The 23,089-nt window shown below is 51.5% G+C and overlaps 1 protein-coding gene across 1 annotated transcript in view; it reads left to right on the top strand.

Annotated features, from left to right (window-relative positions):
• The first annotated feature begins 513 nt into the window (after positions 1-513).
• cd79a (CD79a molecule, immunoglobulin-associated alpha) overlaps positions 514-23,089 on the top strand; it is a 93,374-nt gene continuing 70,798 nt past the window's right edge. The window contains exon 1 of the mRNA XM_087984986.1: positions 514-662. Coding sequence (XP_087841112.1) covers positions 605-662 — 58 coding nt within the window. The 5' untranslated portion in view covers positions 514-604. The remainder of the gene's footprint in view (positions 663-23,089) is intronic.

Raw genomic sequence — 23,089 nt, 5'->3', positions numbered from 1 at the left:
ACTGAGTAAACCTCCCTCTACACTGTCCCCCCTTCAAACACTCCCAGGACGGGAGACAACATGGGGTTAGATACTGAGTAAAGCTCCCTCTACACTGTCCCCCCTTCAAACACTCCCGGAACTGGTTCAGCAAGGCGGTTAGATACAGAGTAAAGCTCCCTCTACACTGTCCCCCCTTCAAACACTCCCGGAACTGGTTCAGCAAGGCGGTTAGATACAGAGTAAAGCTCCCTCTACACTGTCCCCCCACTAAACACTCCCAGGACAGGGGCAGCACGGGGTTAGATACAGAGTAAATGCTAGCAGTGCCCGGCTGGTTGCTTTATCAGTCAGTGGAAGCTCTCTGAGGGATTTTGTTGGTGTGTGCTCTCTCCCAGGGGACGTTCTGTCAGCTTTGATCTGCTTCACCGACGGGGGGAAAGAGGAACCTGTGAAACATCTGCTGTGGCCAGCAGGCCGTGAGAGATAAACATCCGGCCGTGTGGGCCCACTTCCCTCCCCTCCCCTCCCCTCCCCTCCGCGGGGCGGACAGTTCTCGCTCTCTCGTACGTTCGGCACTGACCGCCCAGCAGGTCAGACCATCGTCGTCCGGGACAGACCAGCGATGGCAAGCCCTGCCGTCTGCGCCTTGGCACTGTTGGTGATCGCCAGAGTCGAGCCCGGTGAGTGTGAGAGGAGGGTGGTGTCGCTGGCTGGGGTGGGGTATCCCTGCTGCCGTTCCCGTGCTCTCCATCTGCCTCGCACAGAGACCGGCCATTGTGTGTGTCTGTGCCATGCCCTCACCCTGCTCCTGACTCAACCTCATGTGCAGAGGAGGCAACTCTGAGGGCCAGGGTCAGAGATCCTCAATCTGAACGAATCTTGCGTGGAGAGTCACCTTTAACTTGGACTAATAATTTCATAGATCAAATTCAGAGCACTGTCTACTGATCTGGTCTCTATATATCTGGTTTAGAACACACTCGGAGCAGTGCATTGGTCTGGTTTCTATATACCATAGTTAGAGCTCCCTTGGAGCACTGTGTATTGGTCTGGTCTCTATATACCTCAGTTAGACCTCCCTTGGATCACCGTGTATGGGTCTGGTCTCCATATACCATAGTTAGAGCTCCCTTGGAGCACTGTGTATTGGTCTGGTCTCTATATACCTCAGTTAGAGCTCCCTTGGAGCACTGTGTATTGGTCTGGTCTCTATATACCTCAGTTAGAGCTCCCTTGGAGCACTGTGTATTGGTCTGGTCTCTATATACCTCAGTTAGAGCTCCCTTGGAGCACTGTGTATTGGTCTGGTCTCTATATACCTCAGTTAGAGCTCCCTTGGAGCACTGTGTATTGGTCTGGTCTCTATGTACCTCAGTTAGAGCTCACTTGGAGCACTGTGTATTGGTCTGGTCTTTATGTACCTTAGTTAGAGCTCACTTGGAGCATTGTGTATTGGTCTGGTCTCTATGTACCTTAGTTAGAGCTCCCTTGGAGCACTGTGTATTGGTCTGGTCTTCATGTACCTCAGTTAGAGCTCACGTGGAGCACTGTGTATTGGTCTGGTCTTTATGTACCTTAGTTAGAGCTCACTTGGAGCACTGTATTGGTCTGGTCTCTATGTACCTCAGTTAGAGCTCACTTGGAGCACTGTGTATTGGTCTGGTCTCTATGTACCTCAGTTAGAGCTCACTTGGAGTCCTGTGTATTGGTCTGGTCTCTGTATACCTGGGTTAGAGCTCACTTGGAGCACTGTGTACTGACCCAGTCGCTGTATGTCTTGGTTAGAGCTCCCTGACAGCACTGTGTACTGACCCAGTCACTGTATACCTGGGTTAGACCTCCCTGACAGCACTGTGTACTGACCCAGTCACTGTATATCTTGGTTAGAGCTCCCTGACAGCACTGTGTACTGACCCAGTCACTGTATATCTTGGTTAGAGCTCCCTGACAGCACTGTGTACTGACCCAGTCACTGTATACCTGGGTTAGAGCTCCCTGACAGCACTGTGTACTGACCCAGTCACTGTATACCTGGGTTAGAGCTCCCTGACAGCACTGTGTACTGACCCAGTCACTGTATACCTGGGTTAGAGCTCCCTGACAGCACTGTGTACTGACCCAGTCACTGTATATCTTGGTTAGAGCTCCCTGACAGCACTGTGTACTGACCCAGTCACTGTATATCTTGGTTAGAGCTCCCTGACAGCACTGTGTACTGACCCAGTCATTGTATACCTGGGTTAGAGCTCACGTGGAGCCCTGTGTATTGGTCTGGTCTCTATGTACCTCAGTTAGTGCTCACGTGGAGCCCTGTGCATTGGTCTGGTCATATGTACCTCAGTTAGTGTTAACGTGGAGCACTGTGTATTGGTCTGGTCTCCATATACCTCAGTTAGAGCTCACTTGGAGCCCTGTGTATTGGTCTGGTCTCTATGTACCTCAGTTAGAGCTCACTTGGAGCCCTGTGTATTGGTCTGGTCTCTATGTACCTCAGTTAGAGCTCACGTGGAGCCCTGTGCATTGGTCTGGTCTCTATATACCTCAGTTAGAGCTCACTTGGAGCACTGTGTATTGGTCTGGTCTCTGTATACCTGGGTTAGAGCTCACTTGGAGCACTGTGCATTGGTCTGGTCTCTGTATACCTGGGTTAGAGCTCACTTGGAGCACTGTGTATTGGTCTGGTCTCTGTATACCTGGGTTAGAGCTCACTTGGAGCACTGTGTATTGGTCTGGTCTCTGTATACCTGGGTTAGAGCTCACTTGGAGCACTGTGTACTGACCCAGTCACTGCATACCTGGGTTAGAGCTCCCTGACAGCACTGTGTACTGACCCAGTCACTGTATATCTTGGTTAGAGCTCCCTGACAGCACTGTGTACTGACCCAGTCACTGTATACCTGGGTTAGAAATCCCTGACAGCACTGTGTACTGACCCAGTCACTGTATACCTGGGTTAGAGCTCCCTGACAGCACTGTGTACTGACCCAGTCACTGTATATCTTGGTTAGAGCTCCCTGACAGCACTGTGTACTGACCCAGTCACTGTATACCTGGGTTAGAGCTCCCTGACAGCACTGTGTACTGACCCATTCTCTGTATACCTGGGTTAGAGCTCCCTGACAGCACTGTGTACTGACCCAGTCACTGTATACCTGGGTTAGAGCTCCCTGACAGCACTGTGTACTGACCCAGTCACTGTATATCTTGGGTTAGAGCTCCCTGACAGCACTGTGTACTGACTTAGTCACTGTATATCTTGGGTTAGAGCTCCCTGACAGCACTGTGTACTGACCCAGTCACTGTATATCTTGGTTAGAGCTCCCTGACAGCACTGTGTACTGACCCAGTCACTGTATACCTGGGTTAGAGCTCCCTGACAGCACTGTGTACTGACCCAGTCACTGTATACCTGGGTTAGAGCTCCCTGACAGCACTGTGTACTGACCCAGTCACTGTATACCTGGGTTAGAGCTCACTTGGAGCACTGTGCATTGGTCTGGTCTCTGTATACCTGGGTTAGAGCTCACTTGGAGCACTGTGTATTGGTCTGGTCTCTGTATACCTGGGTTAGAGCTCACTTGGAGCACTGTGTATTGGTCTGGTCTCTGTATACCTGGGTTAGAGCTCACTTGGAGCACTGTGTACTGACCCAGTCACTGCATACCTGGGTTAGAGCTCCCTGACAGCACTGTGTACTGACCCAGTCACTGTATATCTTGGTTAGAGCTCCCTGACAGCACTGTGTACTGACCCAGTCACTGTATACCTGGGTTAGAAATCCCTGACAGCACTGTGTACTGACCCAGTCACTGTATACCTGGGTTAGAGCTCCCTGACAGCACTGTGTACTGACCCAGTCACTGTATATCTTGGTTAGAGCTCCCTGACAGCACTGTGTACTGACCCAGTCACTGTATACCTGGGTTAGAGCTCCCTGACAGCACTGTGTACTGACCCATTCTCTGTATACCTGGGTTAGAGCTCCCTGACAGCACTGTGTACTGACCCAGTCACTGTATACCTGGGTTAGAGCTCCCTGACAGCACTGTGTACTGACCCAGTCACTGTATATCTTGGGTTAGAGCTCCCTGACAGCACTGTGTACTGACCCAGTCACTGTATATCTTGGGTTAGAGCTCCCTGACAGCACTGTGTACTGACCCAGTCACTGTATATCTTGGTTAGAGCTCCCTGACAGCACTGTGTACTGACCCAGTCACTGTATACCTGGGTTAGAGCTCCCTGACAGCACTGTGTACTGACCCAGTCACTGTATACCTGGGTTAGAGCTCCCTGACAGCACTGTGTACTGACCCAGTCACTGTATACCTGGGTTAGAGCTCCCTGACAGCACTGTGTACTGACCCAGTCACTGTATACCTGGGTTAGAGCTCCCTGACAGCACTGTGTACTGACCCAGTCACTGTATACCTGGGTTAGAGCACCCTGACAGCACTGTGTACTGACCCAGTCACTGTATACCTGGGTTAGAGCTCCCTGACAGCACTGTGTACTGACCCAGTCACTGTATACCTGGGTTAGAGCTCCCTGACAGCACTGTGTACTGACCCAGTCACTGTATACCTGGGTTAGAGCTCCCTGACAGCACTGTGTACTGACCCAGTCACTGTATATCTTGGGTTAGAGCTCCCTGACAGCACTGTGTACTGACCCAGTCACTGTATATCTTGGTTAGAGCTCCCTGACAGCACTGTGTACTGACCCAGTCACTGTATATCTTGGTTAGAGCTCCCTGACAGCACTGTGTACTGACCCAGTAACTGTATATCTTGGTTAGAGCTCCCTGACAGCACTGTGTACTGACCCAGTCACTGTATATCTTGGGTTAGAGCTCCCTGACAGCACTGTGTACTGACCCAGTAACTGTATATCTTGGTTAGAGCTCCCTGACAGCACTGTGTACTGACCCAGTCACTGTATATCTTGGTTAGAGCTCCCTGACAGCACTGTGTACTGACCCAGTCACTGTATATCTTGGTTAGAGCTCCCTGACAGCACTGTGTACTGACCCAGTCACTGTATATCTTGGGTTAGAGCTCCCTGACAGCACTGTGTACTGACCCAGTCACTGTATATCTTGGTTAGAGCTCCCTGACAGCACTGTGTACTGACCCAGTAACTGTATATCTTGGTTAGAGCTCCCTGACAGCACTGTGTACTGACTTAGTCACTGTATACCTGGGTTAGAGCTCCCTGACAGCACTGTGTACTGACCCAGTCACTGTATATCTTGGTTAGAGCTCCCTGACAGCACTGTGTACTGACTTAGTCACTGTATACCTGGGTTAGAGCTCCCTGACAGCACTGTGTACTGACTTAGTCACTGTATACCTGGGTTAGAGCTCCCTGACAGCACTGTGTACTGACTTAGTCACTGTATACCTGGGTTAGAGCTCCCTGACAGCACTGTGTACTGACCCATTCTCTGTATACCTGGGTTAGAGCACCCTGACAGCACTGTGTACTGACCCAGTAACTGTATACCTGGGTTAGAGCTCCCTGACAGCACTGTGTACTGACCCAGTCACTGTATACCTGGGTTAGAGCTCCCTGACAGCACTGTGTACTGATCTGGGCTCGATATACCTTGGTTTGACCACACTCAGAGCAGTTTGCACAGTTCTGGTATTAGTTTCCCGTACTCAACTCTACGATTAAAACAGAAGACTTAGTGGCAGTGCAGAAGGAGAGATTGGAAGAAGGAGTGTTTGATGGGGGGGGGGACAGTTTAGAGGGAGCTCTCTCTCCATCAGTTATGTTGCACAAACTGTGACTGCTTTTCTCGGAGAGAGAGAAAGGAATGCAGTGAGGAGGAGTAACTGAGGGCTACAAATTGTGAAAGAGATTGAAAGGACTGATGTTGAGAAAATATCTCTACTCGTCAGGAAGACACGGAGTGGGGACTGTCAACATGAATCTCTTACAATCTCTACGGTGTGTAAACAGGTCATTCAGCCCATTGAGTCTACCCTCTGAAAAACATCCCTTCTACACCAAACAGTTACAGTCTCCCTGTAATCCTGCATTTCCCAAGGCCAATCCACCCTAACCTGCACATTCCTGGACACTACGGGAATCCATCCTAACCTGCACATCCCTGGGGCCTGGACACTATGGGACAATTTAGCATGGCCAATCCACCCTAACCTGCACATCCCTGGGCACTATGGTACAATTTAGCATGGCCAATCCACCCTAACCTGCACATCCCTGGGCACTATGGTACAATTTAGCATGGCCAACCAACCCTAACCTGCACATCCCTGGGCACTATGGTACAATTTAGCATGGCCAATCCACCCTAACCTACACATCCCTGGACACTACGGGAATCCATCCCAACCTGCACATCCCTGGGCACTATGGGAGAATTTAGCATGGCCAATTCACCCTAACCTGCACATCCCTGGGGCCTGGACACTATGGTACAATTTAGCATGGCCAATCCACCCTAACCTACACATCCCTGGACACTACGGGAATCCATCCCAACCTACACATCCCTGGGCACTATGGGAGAATTTAGCATGGCCAATTCACCCTAACCTGCACATCCCTGGGGCCTGGGCACTATGGGACAATTTAGCATGGCCAATCCACCCTAACCTGCACATCCCTGGACACTACCGGAATCCATCCTAACCTGCACATCCCTGGGCACTATGGGAGAAAGTAGCATGGCCAATGCACCCTAACCTGCACATCCCTGGGCACTATGGGAGAATTTAGCATGGCCAATCCACCCTAACCTGCACATCACTGAGGCCTAGACACTATGGGACAATTTAGCATGGCCAATGCACCCTAACCTACACATCCCTGGGCACTATGGGAGAATTTAGCATGGCCAATCCACCCTAACCTGCACATCACTGAGGCCTAGACACTATGGGACAATTTAGCATGGCCAATCCACCCTAACCTGCACATCCCTGGGCACTATGGGACAATTTAGCATGGCCAATCCACCCTAACCTGCACATCCCTGGGCACTATGGGACAATTTAGCATGGCCAATCCACCCTAACCTACACATCCCTGGGCACTATGGGAGAATTTAGCATGGCCAATCCACCCTAACCTGCACATCACTGGGGCCTAGACACTATGGGACAATTTAGCATGGCCAATCCACCCTAACCTGCACATCCCTGGGCACTATGGGACAATTTAGCATGGCCAATCCACCCTAACCTGCACATCCCTGGGCACTATGGGACAATTTAGCTCGGCCAATCCACCCTAACCTGCACATCCCTGGGCACTATGGAACAATTTAGCATGGCCAATCCACCCTAACCTGCACATCCCTGGGCACTATGGGACAATTTAGCATGGCCAATCCACCCTAACCTACACATCCCTGGGCACTATGGGACAATTTAGCATGGCCAATCCACCCTAACCTGCACATCCCTGGGCACAATGGGACAATTTAGCACGGCCAATCCACCCTAACCTGCACATCCCTGGGCACTGTGGGACAATTTAGCATGGCCAATCCACCCTAACCTGCACATCCCTGGGCACTATGGGACAATTTAGCATGGCCAATCCACCCTAACCTGCACATCCCTGGGCACTATGGGACAATTTAGCTCGGCCAATCCACCCTAACCTGCACATCCCTGGGCACTATGGAACAATTTAGCATGGCCAATCCACCCTAACCTGCACATCCCTGGGCACTATGGGACAATTTAGCATGGCCAATCCACCCTAACCTGCACATCCCTGGGCACTATGGGACAATTTAGCATGGCCAATCCACCCTAACCTGCACATTCTTGGGCACTATGGGACAATTTAGCAAGGCCAATCCACCCTAACCTGCACATCCCTGGGCACGATGGGACAATTTAGCATGGCCAATCCACCCTAACCTGCACATCCCTGGGCACTATGGGACAATTTAGCATGGCCAATCCACCCTAACCTGCACATCCCTGGGCACTATGGGACAATTTAGCAAAGCCAATCCACCCTAACCTACACATCCCTGGACACTATGGGACAATTTAGCATGGCCAATCCACCCTAACCTGCGCATCCCTGGGCACTATGGGACAATTTAGCATGGCCAATCCACCCTGACCTGCACATCCCTGGGCACTGTGGGACAATTTAACATGGCCAATCCACCCTAACCTAAACATCCCTGGGCACTATGGGACAATTTAGCATGGCCAATCCATCCTGACCTGCACATCCCTGGACACTATGGGACAATTTAGCATGGCCAATCCACCCTAACCTGCACATCCCTGGGCACTTTGGGACAATTTAGCATGGCCAATCCACCCTAACCTAAACATCCCTGGGCACTATGGGACAATTTAGCATGGCCAATCCACCCTAACCTGCACATCCCTGGGCACTATGGGACAATTTAGCATGGCCAATCCACCCTAACCTAAACATCCCTGGGCACTATGGGACAATTTAGCATGGCCAATCCACCCTAACCTGCACATCCCTGGACACTATGGGACAATTTAGCATGGCCAATCCATCCTGACCTGTACATCCCTGGACACTATGGGACAATTTAGCATGGCCAATCCATCCTGACCTGTACATCCCTGGACACTATGGGACAATTTAGCATGGCCAATCCACCCTAATCTGCACATCCCTGGACACTATGGGACAATTTAGCATGGCCAATCCATCCTAACCTGCACATCCCTGGACACTATGGGACAATTTAGTATGGCCAATCCATCCTAACCTACACATCCCTGGAAACTATGGGACAATTTAGCATGGCCAATCCACCCTAACCTGCACATCCCTGGGCACTATGGGACAATTTAGCATGGCCAATCCACCCTAACCTACACATCCCTGGACACTATGGGACAATTTAGCATGGCCAATCCATCCTGACCTGTACATCCCTGGACACTATGGGACAATTTAGCATGGCCAATCCACCCTAACCTGCACATCCCTGGGCACTATGGGACAATTTAGCACGGCCAATCCACCCTAACCTGCACATCCCTGGGCACTATGGGACAATTTAGCATGGCCAATCCATCCTGACCTGCACATCCCTGGGCACTATGGGACAATTTAGCATGGTCAATCCACCCTAACCTGCACATCCCTGGGCACTATGGGACAATTTAGCACGGCCAATCCACCCTAACCTGCACATCCCTGGGCACTATGGGACAATTTAGCACGGCCAATCCACCCTAACCTGCACATCCCTGGGCGCTATGGGACAATTTAGCACGGCCAATCCACCCTAACCTGCACATCCCTGGACACTATGGGACAATTTAGCACAGCCAACCCACCCTGACCTGCACATCCCTGGACACTATGGGACAATTTAGCACAGCCAACCCACCCTAGCCTGCACATCCCTGGGCACTATGGGACAATTTAGCACGGCCAATCCACCCTAACCTGCACATCCCTGGGCACTATGGGACAATTTAGCACGGCCAATCCACCCTAACCTACACATCCCTGGGCACTATGGGACAATTTAGCATGGGCAATCCACCCTAACCTGCACATCCCTGAACACTATGGGACAATTTAGCACGGCCAATCCACACTAACCTGCACATCCCTGGACACTATGGGACAATTTAGCATGGCCAATCCACCCTAACCTGCACATCCCTGAACACTATGGGACAATTTAGCACGGCCAATCCACACTAACCTGCACATCCCTGGACACTATGGGACATTTTAGCATGGCCAATCCACCCTAACTTGCACATCCCTGGGCACTATGGGACAATTTAGCATGGCCAATCCACCCTAACCTACACATCCCTGGGCACTATGGGACAATTTAGCATGGCCAATCCACCCTAACCTACACATCCCTGGGCACTATGGGACAATTTAGCATGGCCAATCCACCCTAACCTACACATCCCTGGGCACTATGGGACAATTTAGCATGGCCAATCCACCCTAACCTACACATCCCTGGGCACTATGGGACAATTTAGCATGGCCAATCCACCCTAACCTACACATCCCTGGGCACTATGGGACAATTTAGCATGGCCAATCCACCCTGACCTGCACATCTTTGGACTGTGGGAGGAAACCGGAGCACTGGGAGGAAACCCACGCGGAGATTGTGCAAATCCCCACACAGACAGGTGCCCCATAGTGGCTCAATGGTTTTGGCTCCGTCTCTTTTTTTTCTCTTTTTTTAAATTCTTCTTTGTTTTTTAAATCATAGAGCGGCGGCTTTGTGCAGTTTTCACTGTCGTCTTGAACTCTTCCCTCTTGAGTACACGTGACAATAATACCTTATTGTAATTCAATTGGGAATGCAGGCGAAATGTATTCACTCAAACAGTGAGGAGAATGTGAAACCTGGATTAGTCCCACTCTCCGGAACAGAGCAGTTATCGCCTGGGGACTCTCTTGGCACTCCATCAGTCAACAGCGCTTCCCTTCAGCTACCTTGTGGACATCGGCTTGCAATGACGATTGGCATTTAGCGAGCACTTCTCCCACACATGTCCCCCCCACCCCACCCATCGTGTCTCGAAACGCCACTTGAAAGTGCTTTCACTGAGACAACACAGGAAATTAGTGCATCGCAAGATCCCACGGTCAATCGGCCATTCAGAGTCGGTGACCGGAACTGAGGAATGATTTTTTTGCCGTGGCATTGAAGAGACATCTTCCAGTTGTGGCCGTGGGACGTTTCACTTCTTCTATTGGCACTGACGTGAAAGGCTCTGGGGAAGAGAAACGTCAGATTCTTTTTTTTAATGTTCATTCACGGGGCGTGGGTGTCGTTGGCTGGGTCCAGCGTTCCATTGCCCATCCCTGGTTGCCCCATGAGAAGGTGGTGGAGAGCTGCCTTTTTGAACTAATGCCTCTTCGGGAAGGAATGCCGGGATTTTGACCCAGCGACGCTGAAGGAACCCCATAGATTTGCGAGTCCGGATGGTGAGGGGCTCAGAGGGGAACTTTAGCCGGGAAAATGGTGTTCCCATTTATCTGCAGCCCTTGCCTTTCCAGATGGAAGGGCTCATGGGTTTGGAAGCTGCTGTCCAAGGATCCTTGATGTCTTCCTGATGCACACACACTGAGCGTCAGGAGGGGAAGGGGGGATATTTGTGGATGTGGTGCCAATCAAGCGGGAGCTCCTTTGTCTTTGGATGGTCTTGAGCTTCTTGAGTGTTGTTGGGTCTGCTCCCATCCAGGGTAAGTGAGGAGTATTCCATCACTCTCCCGACTTGTGCCTTGTAGATGGTGGGACAGGCTTTGGGGGGAGTCAGGAGGTGAGTCACTCGGTGCAGGATTTCCAGCCTCTGACCCGCTCTTGCAGCCGCTGTGTTTATGTGGTGGGTCCAGCTGAGTTTCTGGCCAATGGTAACCCTCAGGATGTTGATGATGGGGGATTCAGTGATGGGAGGTGACGTCGTTATGAGGACAGACTGGAGATCTTCTGCGGGATGACAATTCTGGGCGCCATACCTCAGGAAGGAGCTGAACGAATTGGAGACATCGCAAGAATGTTTCCAGGGATGTTGAACTTCAGTTATGAGGATAGATTGACGAAGATTGGATCTACACTTTTGAACCGAAGAAGGCTGAGAGGCGATCCTAGGGAGGATTTCAACCTCACAAGGCAGTAGGATAGAGCAGATAAGGAGAAAGTTGGTAAAACGAGCGAGATGAGAGGGAACAGATTTAAAGCGATGTCAAAACAACATGAGGGAATGATGATCGAATGCCAAGTCAGGATGGTGAGTGACTTGGTGGGTGGGGCGGGGAGGGGGGGGAATCTCGCATGCGATGGTGTTCCCATGTATCTTTTCTTACATAGTGAGTGGTTAGGGTCTGGAACACACTGTCTGGAGGTATGGTCATCACACATTCAGTCAGGCCAATTCAGAGGGGAATGGAGGGTGAGTTAAAATGAAACAATATTCCCTCAGCACTGACCCTCCGTCTGTGCGGCACTCTCTCAGCACTGACCCTCCCCCAGTGCCCACTCTCTCAGCACTGACCCTCTGACAGTGTGGCACTCCCTCAGCACTGACCCTCCCCCAGTACCCACTCTCTCAGCACTGACCCTCTGACAGTGCCCACTCTCTCAGCACTGACCCTCTGACAGTGCAGCACTCCCTCAGCACTGACCCTCCCCTAGTACCCAGTCTCTCAGCACTGACCCTCCGACAGTGCCCACTCCCTCAGCACTGACCATCCGCCAGTGTCCACTCCCTCAGCACTGACCCTCCGACAGTGCCCTCTACCTCAGCACTGACCCTCCGACAGTGCCCACTCTCTCAGCACTGACCTTCCCACAGTGCGACTCTCCCTCAGCACTGACCCTCCGACAGTGCCCTCTACCTCAGCACTGTCCCTCCGACAGTGCCCACTCTCTCAGCACTGACCCTCCGACAGTGCCCACTCCCTCAGCACTGACCCTCCGACAGTGCCCACTCCCGCAGCACTGACCCTCCAACAGTGCGACTCTCGCTCAGCACTGACCCTCCGACAGTGCCCACTCCTTCAGCACTGACCCTCCGACAGTGTCCACTCCCTCAGCACTGACCCTCCCACAGTGCGGCACTACCTCAGCACTGACCCTCCGCAGTGCCCACTCCCTCAGCACTGACCATCCGACAGTGTCCACTCCCTCAGCACTGACCCTCCAACAGTGCGGTGCTCCCTCAGCACTGACCCTCCGACAGTGCTCACTCCCGCAGCACTGACCCTCCGACAGTGCCCACTCCCTCAGCACTGACCCTCCAACAGTGCGGTGCTCCCTCAGCACTGACCCTCCGACAGTGCTCACTCCCTCAGCACTGACCCTCCGACAGTGCCCACTCCCTCAGCACTGACACTCCGACAGTGTCCACTCCCTCAGCACTGACCCTCCGACAGTACGACACTACCTCAGCACTGACCCTCTGACAGTGCGGTGATCCCTCAGCACTGACACTCCGACAGTGTGGCGCTCCCTCAGCACTGACCCTCCGACAGTGCGGCACTCCCTCAGCACTGACCCTCTGACAGTGTGGCGCTCCCTCAGCACTGACCCTCCCACAATTGGCACTCCCTCAGCACTGACTCTCCAACAGTGCGGCACTCCCTCAGCACTGACCCTCCGACAGTGCCCACTCCCTCAGCACTGACCCTCCCAGAGTGCGGCACTCCATCAGCACTGACCCTCCCACAGAGCGGCACTCCCTCAGCACTGGCCCTCCGACAGAGCAGCGTTCCCTCAGCACTGACCCTCCGACCGTGCGGTGTTCCCTCAGCACTGACCCTCCGACCGTGCGGTGTTCCCTCAGCACTGACCCTCCCGCAGTGCGGCACTCACTCAGCACTGACCCTCACACAGTACAGCTCTCCCTCAGCACTGACCCTCTGACAGTGCGGCACTCCCTCAGCACTGACCCTCTGACAGTGCGGTGTTCCATTAGCACTGACCCTCCCACAGTGCGGCACTACCTCAGCACTGACCCTCCGACAGTGCGGCACTCCCTCGGTACTGACCCTCCCACAATTGGCACTCCCTCAGCACTGTCCCTCCTACAGTGCGGCACTCCCTCAGCGCTGACCCTCCGACAGTGCGGCACTCCCTCAGCACTGACCCTCCGACAGTGCGGCGCTCCCTCAGCACTGACCCTCTGACAGTGCGGCGCTCCCTCAGCACTGACCCTCCAACAGTACGGCGCTCCCTCAGCACTGACCCTCCGACAGTGCCGCACTCCCTCAGCACTGACCATCCGACAGTGCGGCACTCCCTCAGCACTGACCATCCGACAGTGCCCACTCCCTCAGCAGTGACCCTCCGACAGTGCCCACTCCCTCAGCACTGACCCTCCGACAGTGCGGCACTCCCTCAGCACTGACCATCCGACTGTGCCCACTCCCTCAGCACTGACCCTCCGACAGTGCCCACTCCCTCAGCACTGACCCTCCGACAGTGCGGCACTCCCTCAGCACTGACCATCCGACTGTGCCCACTCCCTCAGCACTGACCCTTCGACAGTGCCCACTCCCTCAGCACTGACCCTCCGACAGTGCCGCCCTCCCTCAGCACTGACCCTCCGACAGTGCGGCACTCCCTCAGCACTGACCCTCCGACAGTGCGGCACTCCCTCAGCACTGACCCTCCGACAGTGCGGCGCTCCCTCAGCACTGACCCTCCGACAGTGCCGCCCTCCCACAGCACTGACCCTCCGACAGTGCCGCCCTCCCTCAGCACTGACCCTCCGACAGTGCCCACTCCTTCAGCACTGACCCTCCCACAGTGCGGTACTCCCTCAGCACTGACCCTCCCACAGTGCGGCACTCCCTCAGCACTGACCCTCCGACAGTGCCGCCCTCCCTCAGCACCGACCCTCCGACAGTGCCCACTCCCTCAGCACTGACCCTCCCACAGTGCGGTGCTTCCTCAGCACTGACCCTCCGACAGTGTGGCACTCCCTCAGCACTGATCCTCCAACAGTGCGGCACTCCCTCAGCACTGATCCTCCAACAGTGCGGCACTCCCTCAGCACTGATCCTCCAACAGTGCTGCACTCCCTCAGCACTGACCCTCCAACAGTGCGGCACTCCCTCAGCACTGACCCTCCAACAGTACGGCACTCCCTCAGCACTGACCCTCCAACAGTGCGGCACTCCCTCAGCACTGACCCTCCAACAGTGCGGCACTCCCTCAGTACCCAGATACATTAAGAAAGACACCTACACTTTCTTATTGATAACTATGGATAAAGGCTTACAGGTACATGTAAGTACACAAACTGCCTGGTTAATACATGGAAATGCACCCACATAAATATACAATCCCACAGAATCATACATGTACTGACAAAGAAATATGTGCATATATATAGAAAGGCAGATGTATACACATTCATTCACAGTTGGATGCACAATCAGACAAATTGGCCTGATTCCCATGTACTGATTCACAACTACAGAGATGGATGCACTGTAAACACACACATACATAAATTCACACCCACATACCGACTGGTGCAGAGTAACGCGAGCATGCGCACAGACAGACAGACACACACACGCACACACACAGAATCTCACACACACGCACACACACAGACTCACACACACAGACACACACATGCACACAGATTCACACACACACAGACTCACGCACACACAGACACACACATGCACACAGATTCACACACACAGACTCACGCACACACAGACTCACACACACGCACACACACAGACTCACACACACAGACACACACATGCACACAGATTCACACACACACAGACTCACACACACACAGACACACACACAGACACACACATGCACACAGATTCACACACAGACACACACACAGACACACACATGCACACAGATTCACACACACAGACTCACACACACAGACACACATGCACACAGATTCACACACACACACAGACTGACTCACACACACACAGACACACACACAGACACACACATGCACACAGATTCACACACACACAGACTCACACACACACAGACACACACACAGACTCACGCACACACAGACACACACACACAGACACACACATGCACACAGATTCACACACACACACAGACTCACACACACACAGACACACACACAGACACACACATGCACACAGATTCACACACACAGACTCACGCACACACAGACACACACATGCACACAGATTCACACACACACAGACTCACGCACACAAAGACCCACACACACAGACACACACATGCACACAGATTCACACACACACAGACTCACGCACACACAGACTCACACACACGCACACACACAGACTCACACACAGACACACACATGCACACAGATTCACACACACACAGACTCACACACACACAGACACACACATGCACACAGATTCACACACACACAGACTCACGCACACACAGACACACACATGCACACAGATTCACACACACACAGACTCACGCACACACAGACTCACACACACAGACACACACATGCACACAGACTCACACACAGACTCACACACACAGACACACACATGCACACAGACTCACACACACACACAGACTCACACACACACAGACTCACACACACAGACACACACATGCACACAGACTCACACACACAGACTCACACACGCACAGGCTCACACACACAGACACGCACATGCACACAGACTCACACACACAGGCTCACACACACAGACACACACATGCACACAGACTCACACAAACACAGACACACACACGCACGCACATGCACAGACACACACACAAACGCGCACGCACACAGATAGACATACACACACGCACATACACAGACTCTCACACACACACACACAGACACACACATGCACACACACACAGATGCAAAGTCACAAACAGATGGACAGACAGACACACACACATACACACACAGATGCAAAGTCATACACAGATGGACAGACAGACACACACACACACACACACACACAGACACACACACAGATGCAAAGTCACACACAGATGGACAGACACTCGCACACACACACACAGACATATACACACACACACACATATGCAAAGTCACAAACAGATGGACAGACACACACACACGCACAGACAGACACACAAACACAGACAGACACTCACACACACACACAGACACACACACAGACACACAGACAGACACACACACACAGACACAGACACACACACACAGATGCAAAGTCACACACAGATGGACACACAAACACACACACACACACACAGACAGACACACACAGATGCAAAGTCACAAACGGATGGACAGACACAGGCACACACAGACAGACACACACATACACATGCACACACAGATGCAAAGTCACAGACAGACGGGCAGACACTCAAACACACACACAGACACAAACACACACACAGGCAGACACACACACACACAGACAGAGACAGACACGCACTCACACACAGACAGACACACACACACATAGACACACACACAGGCACACACACAGACACACAGACACAGGCACACACACAGACAGACACACACAGACACACACACACAAACACACACAGACACACACACACGGACACACACGGACACACACGGACACACAGACACACACACACAGACACAGACACACACACATACAGACACACACACACAGACAGACACAGACACAGACACACACACACACAGACACACAGACACACACAGACACACACACACGCGGACACACACACAGACAGACACACACAGACACACACACACAGACACACAGACACACACACACACAGACACACACACACGGACACACAGACACACACACACAGAAACACACATAGACATATACACACAGACACACACACTCAAAGACACACACAGACACACACAGACACACACACACTCACACAGACACACACACACAGACACACACACACAGACACACACACACAGACACTCACACAGACACACACAGACACACACACACACTCACATAGACACACACACACAGACGCACACACAGACACACACACAGACACACACAGACAGACACACACTCACACAGACACACACACAGACACACACAGACACACACACACTCACACAGACACACACATACATACACACACATAGACACACACACACAGACACACACAAAGACACACACACACACACACTCACACAGACACACACATAGACAGACACACACAGACACACACACACTCACACAGACACACACACAGACACACACACAGACACACACACACACACACTCACACAGACACACACACAGACACACACACACTCACACAGACACACACACAGATACACACACAGACACACACACACACTCACACAGACACACACACACAGACACACACACACACTCACATAGACACACACAGACACACACACAGACACACACACACAGACACACACACACAGACACACACAGACACACACGCACAGACATACACACACAGACACACACACAGACACACACACACAGACTCACACTGACACACTCAAAGACAGACACACACAGACACACACAGACACACACTCACTCGGACACACACACACACAGACACACACACACAGACACACAGACACACACTCACACAGACACACACACACATAGACACACACACAGACACACTCACACAGACACACACGCACAGACATACACACACAGACACACACACAGACACACACACACAGACACACACACACAGACACACACACTGACACACTCACAGACAGACACATACAGACACAGACACACACACACACACTCACTCGGACACACACACACACAGACACACACAGACACACACACACACACAGACACACACACAGACCCACTCACAGACACACACAGACACACACAGACACAGACACACACACAGACACAGACGCACACACGCACACTGACACACACACACAGACACACAGACACACACACAGACACACACACACAGGCACACACACAGACACACACACACACAGGCAGACACACACAGACAGACACACACAGGCACACACACATACACACAGACACACACAGACACAGACACACACATACAGACACACACACACACCGACACACAGACAGACACACACACACAGACACACACACACACACACAGACACACACAGACAAACACACACAGACGCACACACATAGACACACACACACATACACACACACAGACACACGCACAGACACACACACAGTCACACCTACAGACACACACGCACACACAGACACACACACACACACGCGCGCACAGGCACACAAACACAGACTCACACACACAGACACACACGCACAGGCACATAAACACAGACTCACACACACAGACACACATACAGACACACACACACAGACACACACACACAGACACACACACACACACATACAGACACACACACACAGACACACACACACAGACACACACACACAGACACACACACACATAGACACACGCACACACACACACAGACACACAAACACAGAGACACACACACGCACAGGCACACACGCACAGGCACACAAACACAGACTCACACACACAGACACACACGCACAGGCACACAAACACAGACTCATACACACAGACACACACACAGACACACACACACACACAGACACACACTCATGCACACACACAGACGCATACACACACATGCACGCACACACACACACACGCACACACACACAGACGCATACACACACAGACACACACACACACACACACACACACACAGACACACACACACAGACACACACACACACAGACACACACACACACACACACACACACACACAGACACACACACACACACAGATGGACTGACGATAAAAGATGCAAGAAAGCAAACTTTGTTTGGATATAAAGTTCTAGACAAAGACATCAGCTTATTTCGAAAGAGTTCTAACTGTTCCCCCGGCTCCTGTTTAAAACCCAAGGGCCTGAAAGACCTTTACACCTCCTGCATGTGCACATCCTGTCTCCAAAGAGGCACCTGCTCAAGAGATTTCCGCTCTGTGCACACTGTATCACAGAGACACTTACTGACAGTAAAACACACACACTTGCACTTACCATAATGCACATAGACACAAATGCAGTAATGTGCACAGTCATACATGCAAACACACATATCATAATGTACATACAATAAGACACACACAGACACATAGAGTGTAAAGCACACAGGCACACACATACAGTGAGACATACAGACACTTTATATCATCATGCACATTGCCACAAATGTACAGCAGCACACACACACACAGACACACAGATATACACACACTCGCACAGACACACACACTCACACACACACAGATATACACACACTCGCACAGACACACACACTCACACACACAGATATACACACACTCGCACAGACACACACACTCACACACACACACACTCGCACAGACACACACACTCACACACACACAGATATACATACACTCGCACAGACACACACACTCGCACAGGCGCACACACTCACACACACAGACACACAGATATACACACACTCGCACAGACACACACACACACACACACACAGATATACATACACTCGCACAGACACACACACTCGCACAGGCGCACACACTCACACACACAGACACACAGATATACACACACTCACACAGGCACACACACTCACACACACACAGATATACACACACTCACACAGACACACAGACTCAGGCACACAGATATACACACTCGCATAGACACACACACTCACACACAGATATACACACATTCCCACAGACACACACACTCAGGCACACAGATATACGCACACGCACACTCACACACACAGACACACAGATATACATACACTCACACAGACACACACATTCGCACAGACACACACATTCGTACAGACATACACTCACACACACACAGACACACAGATATACACACACTCGCACAGACACACACACTCACACAGATATACACACACTCGCACAGACACACACACACAAATATACATACACTCACACCGACACACACACACTCACACACACAGACACACAGATATACACGCACTTGCACAGACACACACACTCGCACAGACACACAGATACACACACACTCGCACAGACACACACTCACACACACAGACACTGATATACACACACTCGCACAGGCACACACACTCACACACACATATATACACACACTCGCACAGGCACAAACAGATATACACACACAGATATACACACACTCGCACAGACACACACACTCACACACACAGACACACTGATATACACACACTCGCACAGACACACACACTCACACACACAGATATACACATACTCACACAGACTCACACACATATATACACAGATTTACACACACTCGCACAGACACACACACAGATATACACACACTCACACAGGCACACACACTCACACACACATAGAGATACACACACTCGCACAGACACACACATTCACACACACAGACACACAGATATACACACACTCGTACCGACACACACAGATATACATAGACTCGCACAGACAATCACACTCACACACAAAGATATACACACACTCGCACAGATATACACACACAGACACAAACACACACACAGATATACACACACTCGCACAGACACACACTCACACACTCAGATATACACACGCTCACACACACAGACACAAACACACACACTTGCACACACGCTCACACAGGCACACACACAGATATACACACACTCACACAGACACACACACAGACACACACACAGGCACACACACACACCAACACACAGACCAAACACACAGACGCACACACAGACACCTACAGACTCACAGACACACACACTTACACACAGGCACAAAACACAGACATGCACATGCACACACAGACGCACAAACACACACAGATGTACACACAAATACCCTCACATGCAGACACACACAGGTATACACATGCATGCACACACACATACTCACACACACAGACACCCCCACACACACACACCCCCACACACTCTCTCACACACACACACTCACACATACACATACCTACACACCCACACTCACACACACCCAGAACACACACACTCACCCACACACATACACACAGACTCTCAATCACAAACACACTTACACACACACACACACACGCGCACCCATACACCCACACACCCTCACACACACCTACACACACTCACACAGAGACTCACACACTCACACACACGAGACACACACACGAGACACACACACTCACAAACACACACGCACACACACACTCACACTCACTCTCACACACACTCTCTCACACACACACTCTCACACACTCGCACACACACTCACACACACACACCTACACATACTCACACGCACACACGCACACACGCGCCCAGAACACACACACTCACAAACTTACACACACAGACACACACCCACTCACACACACAAACACACACACAGAGTCACACCTACACACACACAGACTCATCCACACACACACACACAGTCACACATACACACTCACATACAGACTTACACACACTCACACACATGAACACACACTCACACACACACACTGACACACAGACTCAGACACACACAAACACACACACTCTCTAACACACACACACTCACATACACACTCATACTCACACACACAGACACACACACAAACACAGTCCCCCTCACATACACAGATATACACACACACACTGACACACACACTGACACACACAGACACTCACACACACACCCACACACTCACACACACATTCACACACACACAAACTCACACACACACTCACACACACGAACACACACACACACACACACACACTAACGCACTCACACACAAACACACTCACACACACACACTCACATACACAACACACACACACACTCACACACATACACTCACACTCTCACACACACACACCCACAAACACACACAAACTCACACACACACACTCACACACACACACTCTCACACACACTCACACACATACACACACACACTCACACACACAAACACACTCACTCACATACACACACACAAACACACAAACTCACACACACACTCACACACACACAAACACACACACACTCACACACATGCACTCACACAAACAAAGACACACACTCACACACACACTCACACACAGACACACAAACACATTCACACACACACAAACACACTCTCGCACACACAGATATACACACAAACACACACACAAACACACACACACTCACATACACACACTCACGCACACACACACTCACACACACTCACATACTCACACACACACTCACACACACACTCACACACACACTCACACACGCACACTCACACACAAACACTCACACAGACTGACACACACACACACACAAACACTCCCACACATTCACACACACTCTCACAAACACATAGACACACACACACAGGCTCACACAGACACTCACACACACAAACACACACACTCACACACACACATTCACACACAAACACATTCACACACAAACACGCACAGACTCACACACACACATTCACACACACACTCACACACACACAAGCACACACACACAAGCACACACAGACACACAGGCA

The sequence above is a fragment of the Chiloscyllium plagiosum genome, unplaced genomic scaffold, assembly GCF_037043375.1.
Source record: "Chiloscyllium plagiosum isolate Xiang-an unplaced genomic scaffold, Cpla_swu_hap1 HiC_scaffold_50, whole genome shotgun sequence".
In the NCBI taxonomy this organism is placed as follows: Eukaryota; Metazoa; Chordata; class Chondrichthyes; order Orectolobiformes; family Hemiscylliidae; genus Chiloscyllium; species Chiloscyllium plagiosum.
The sequence above is the reverse complement of the archived record's forward strand: the minus strand, read 5'-3'. Positions and strand labels throughout refer to the sequence as shown.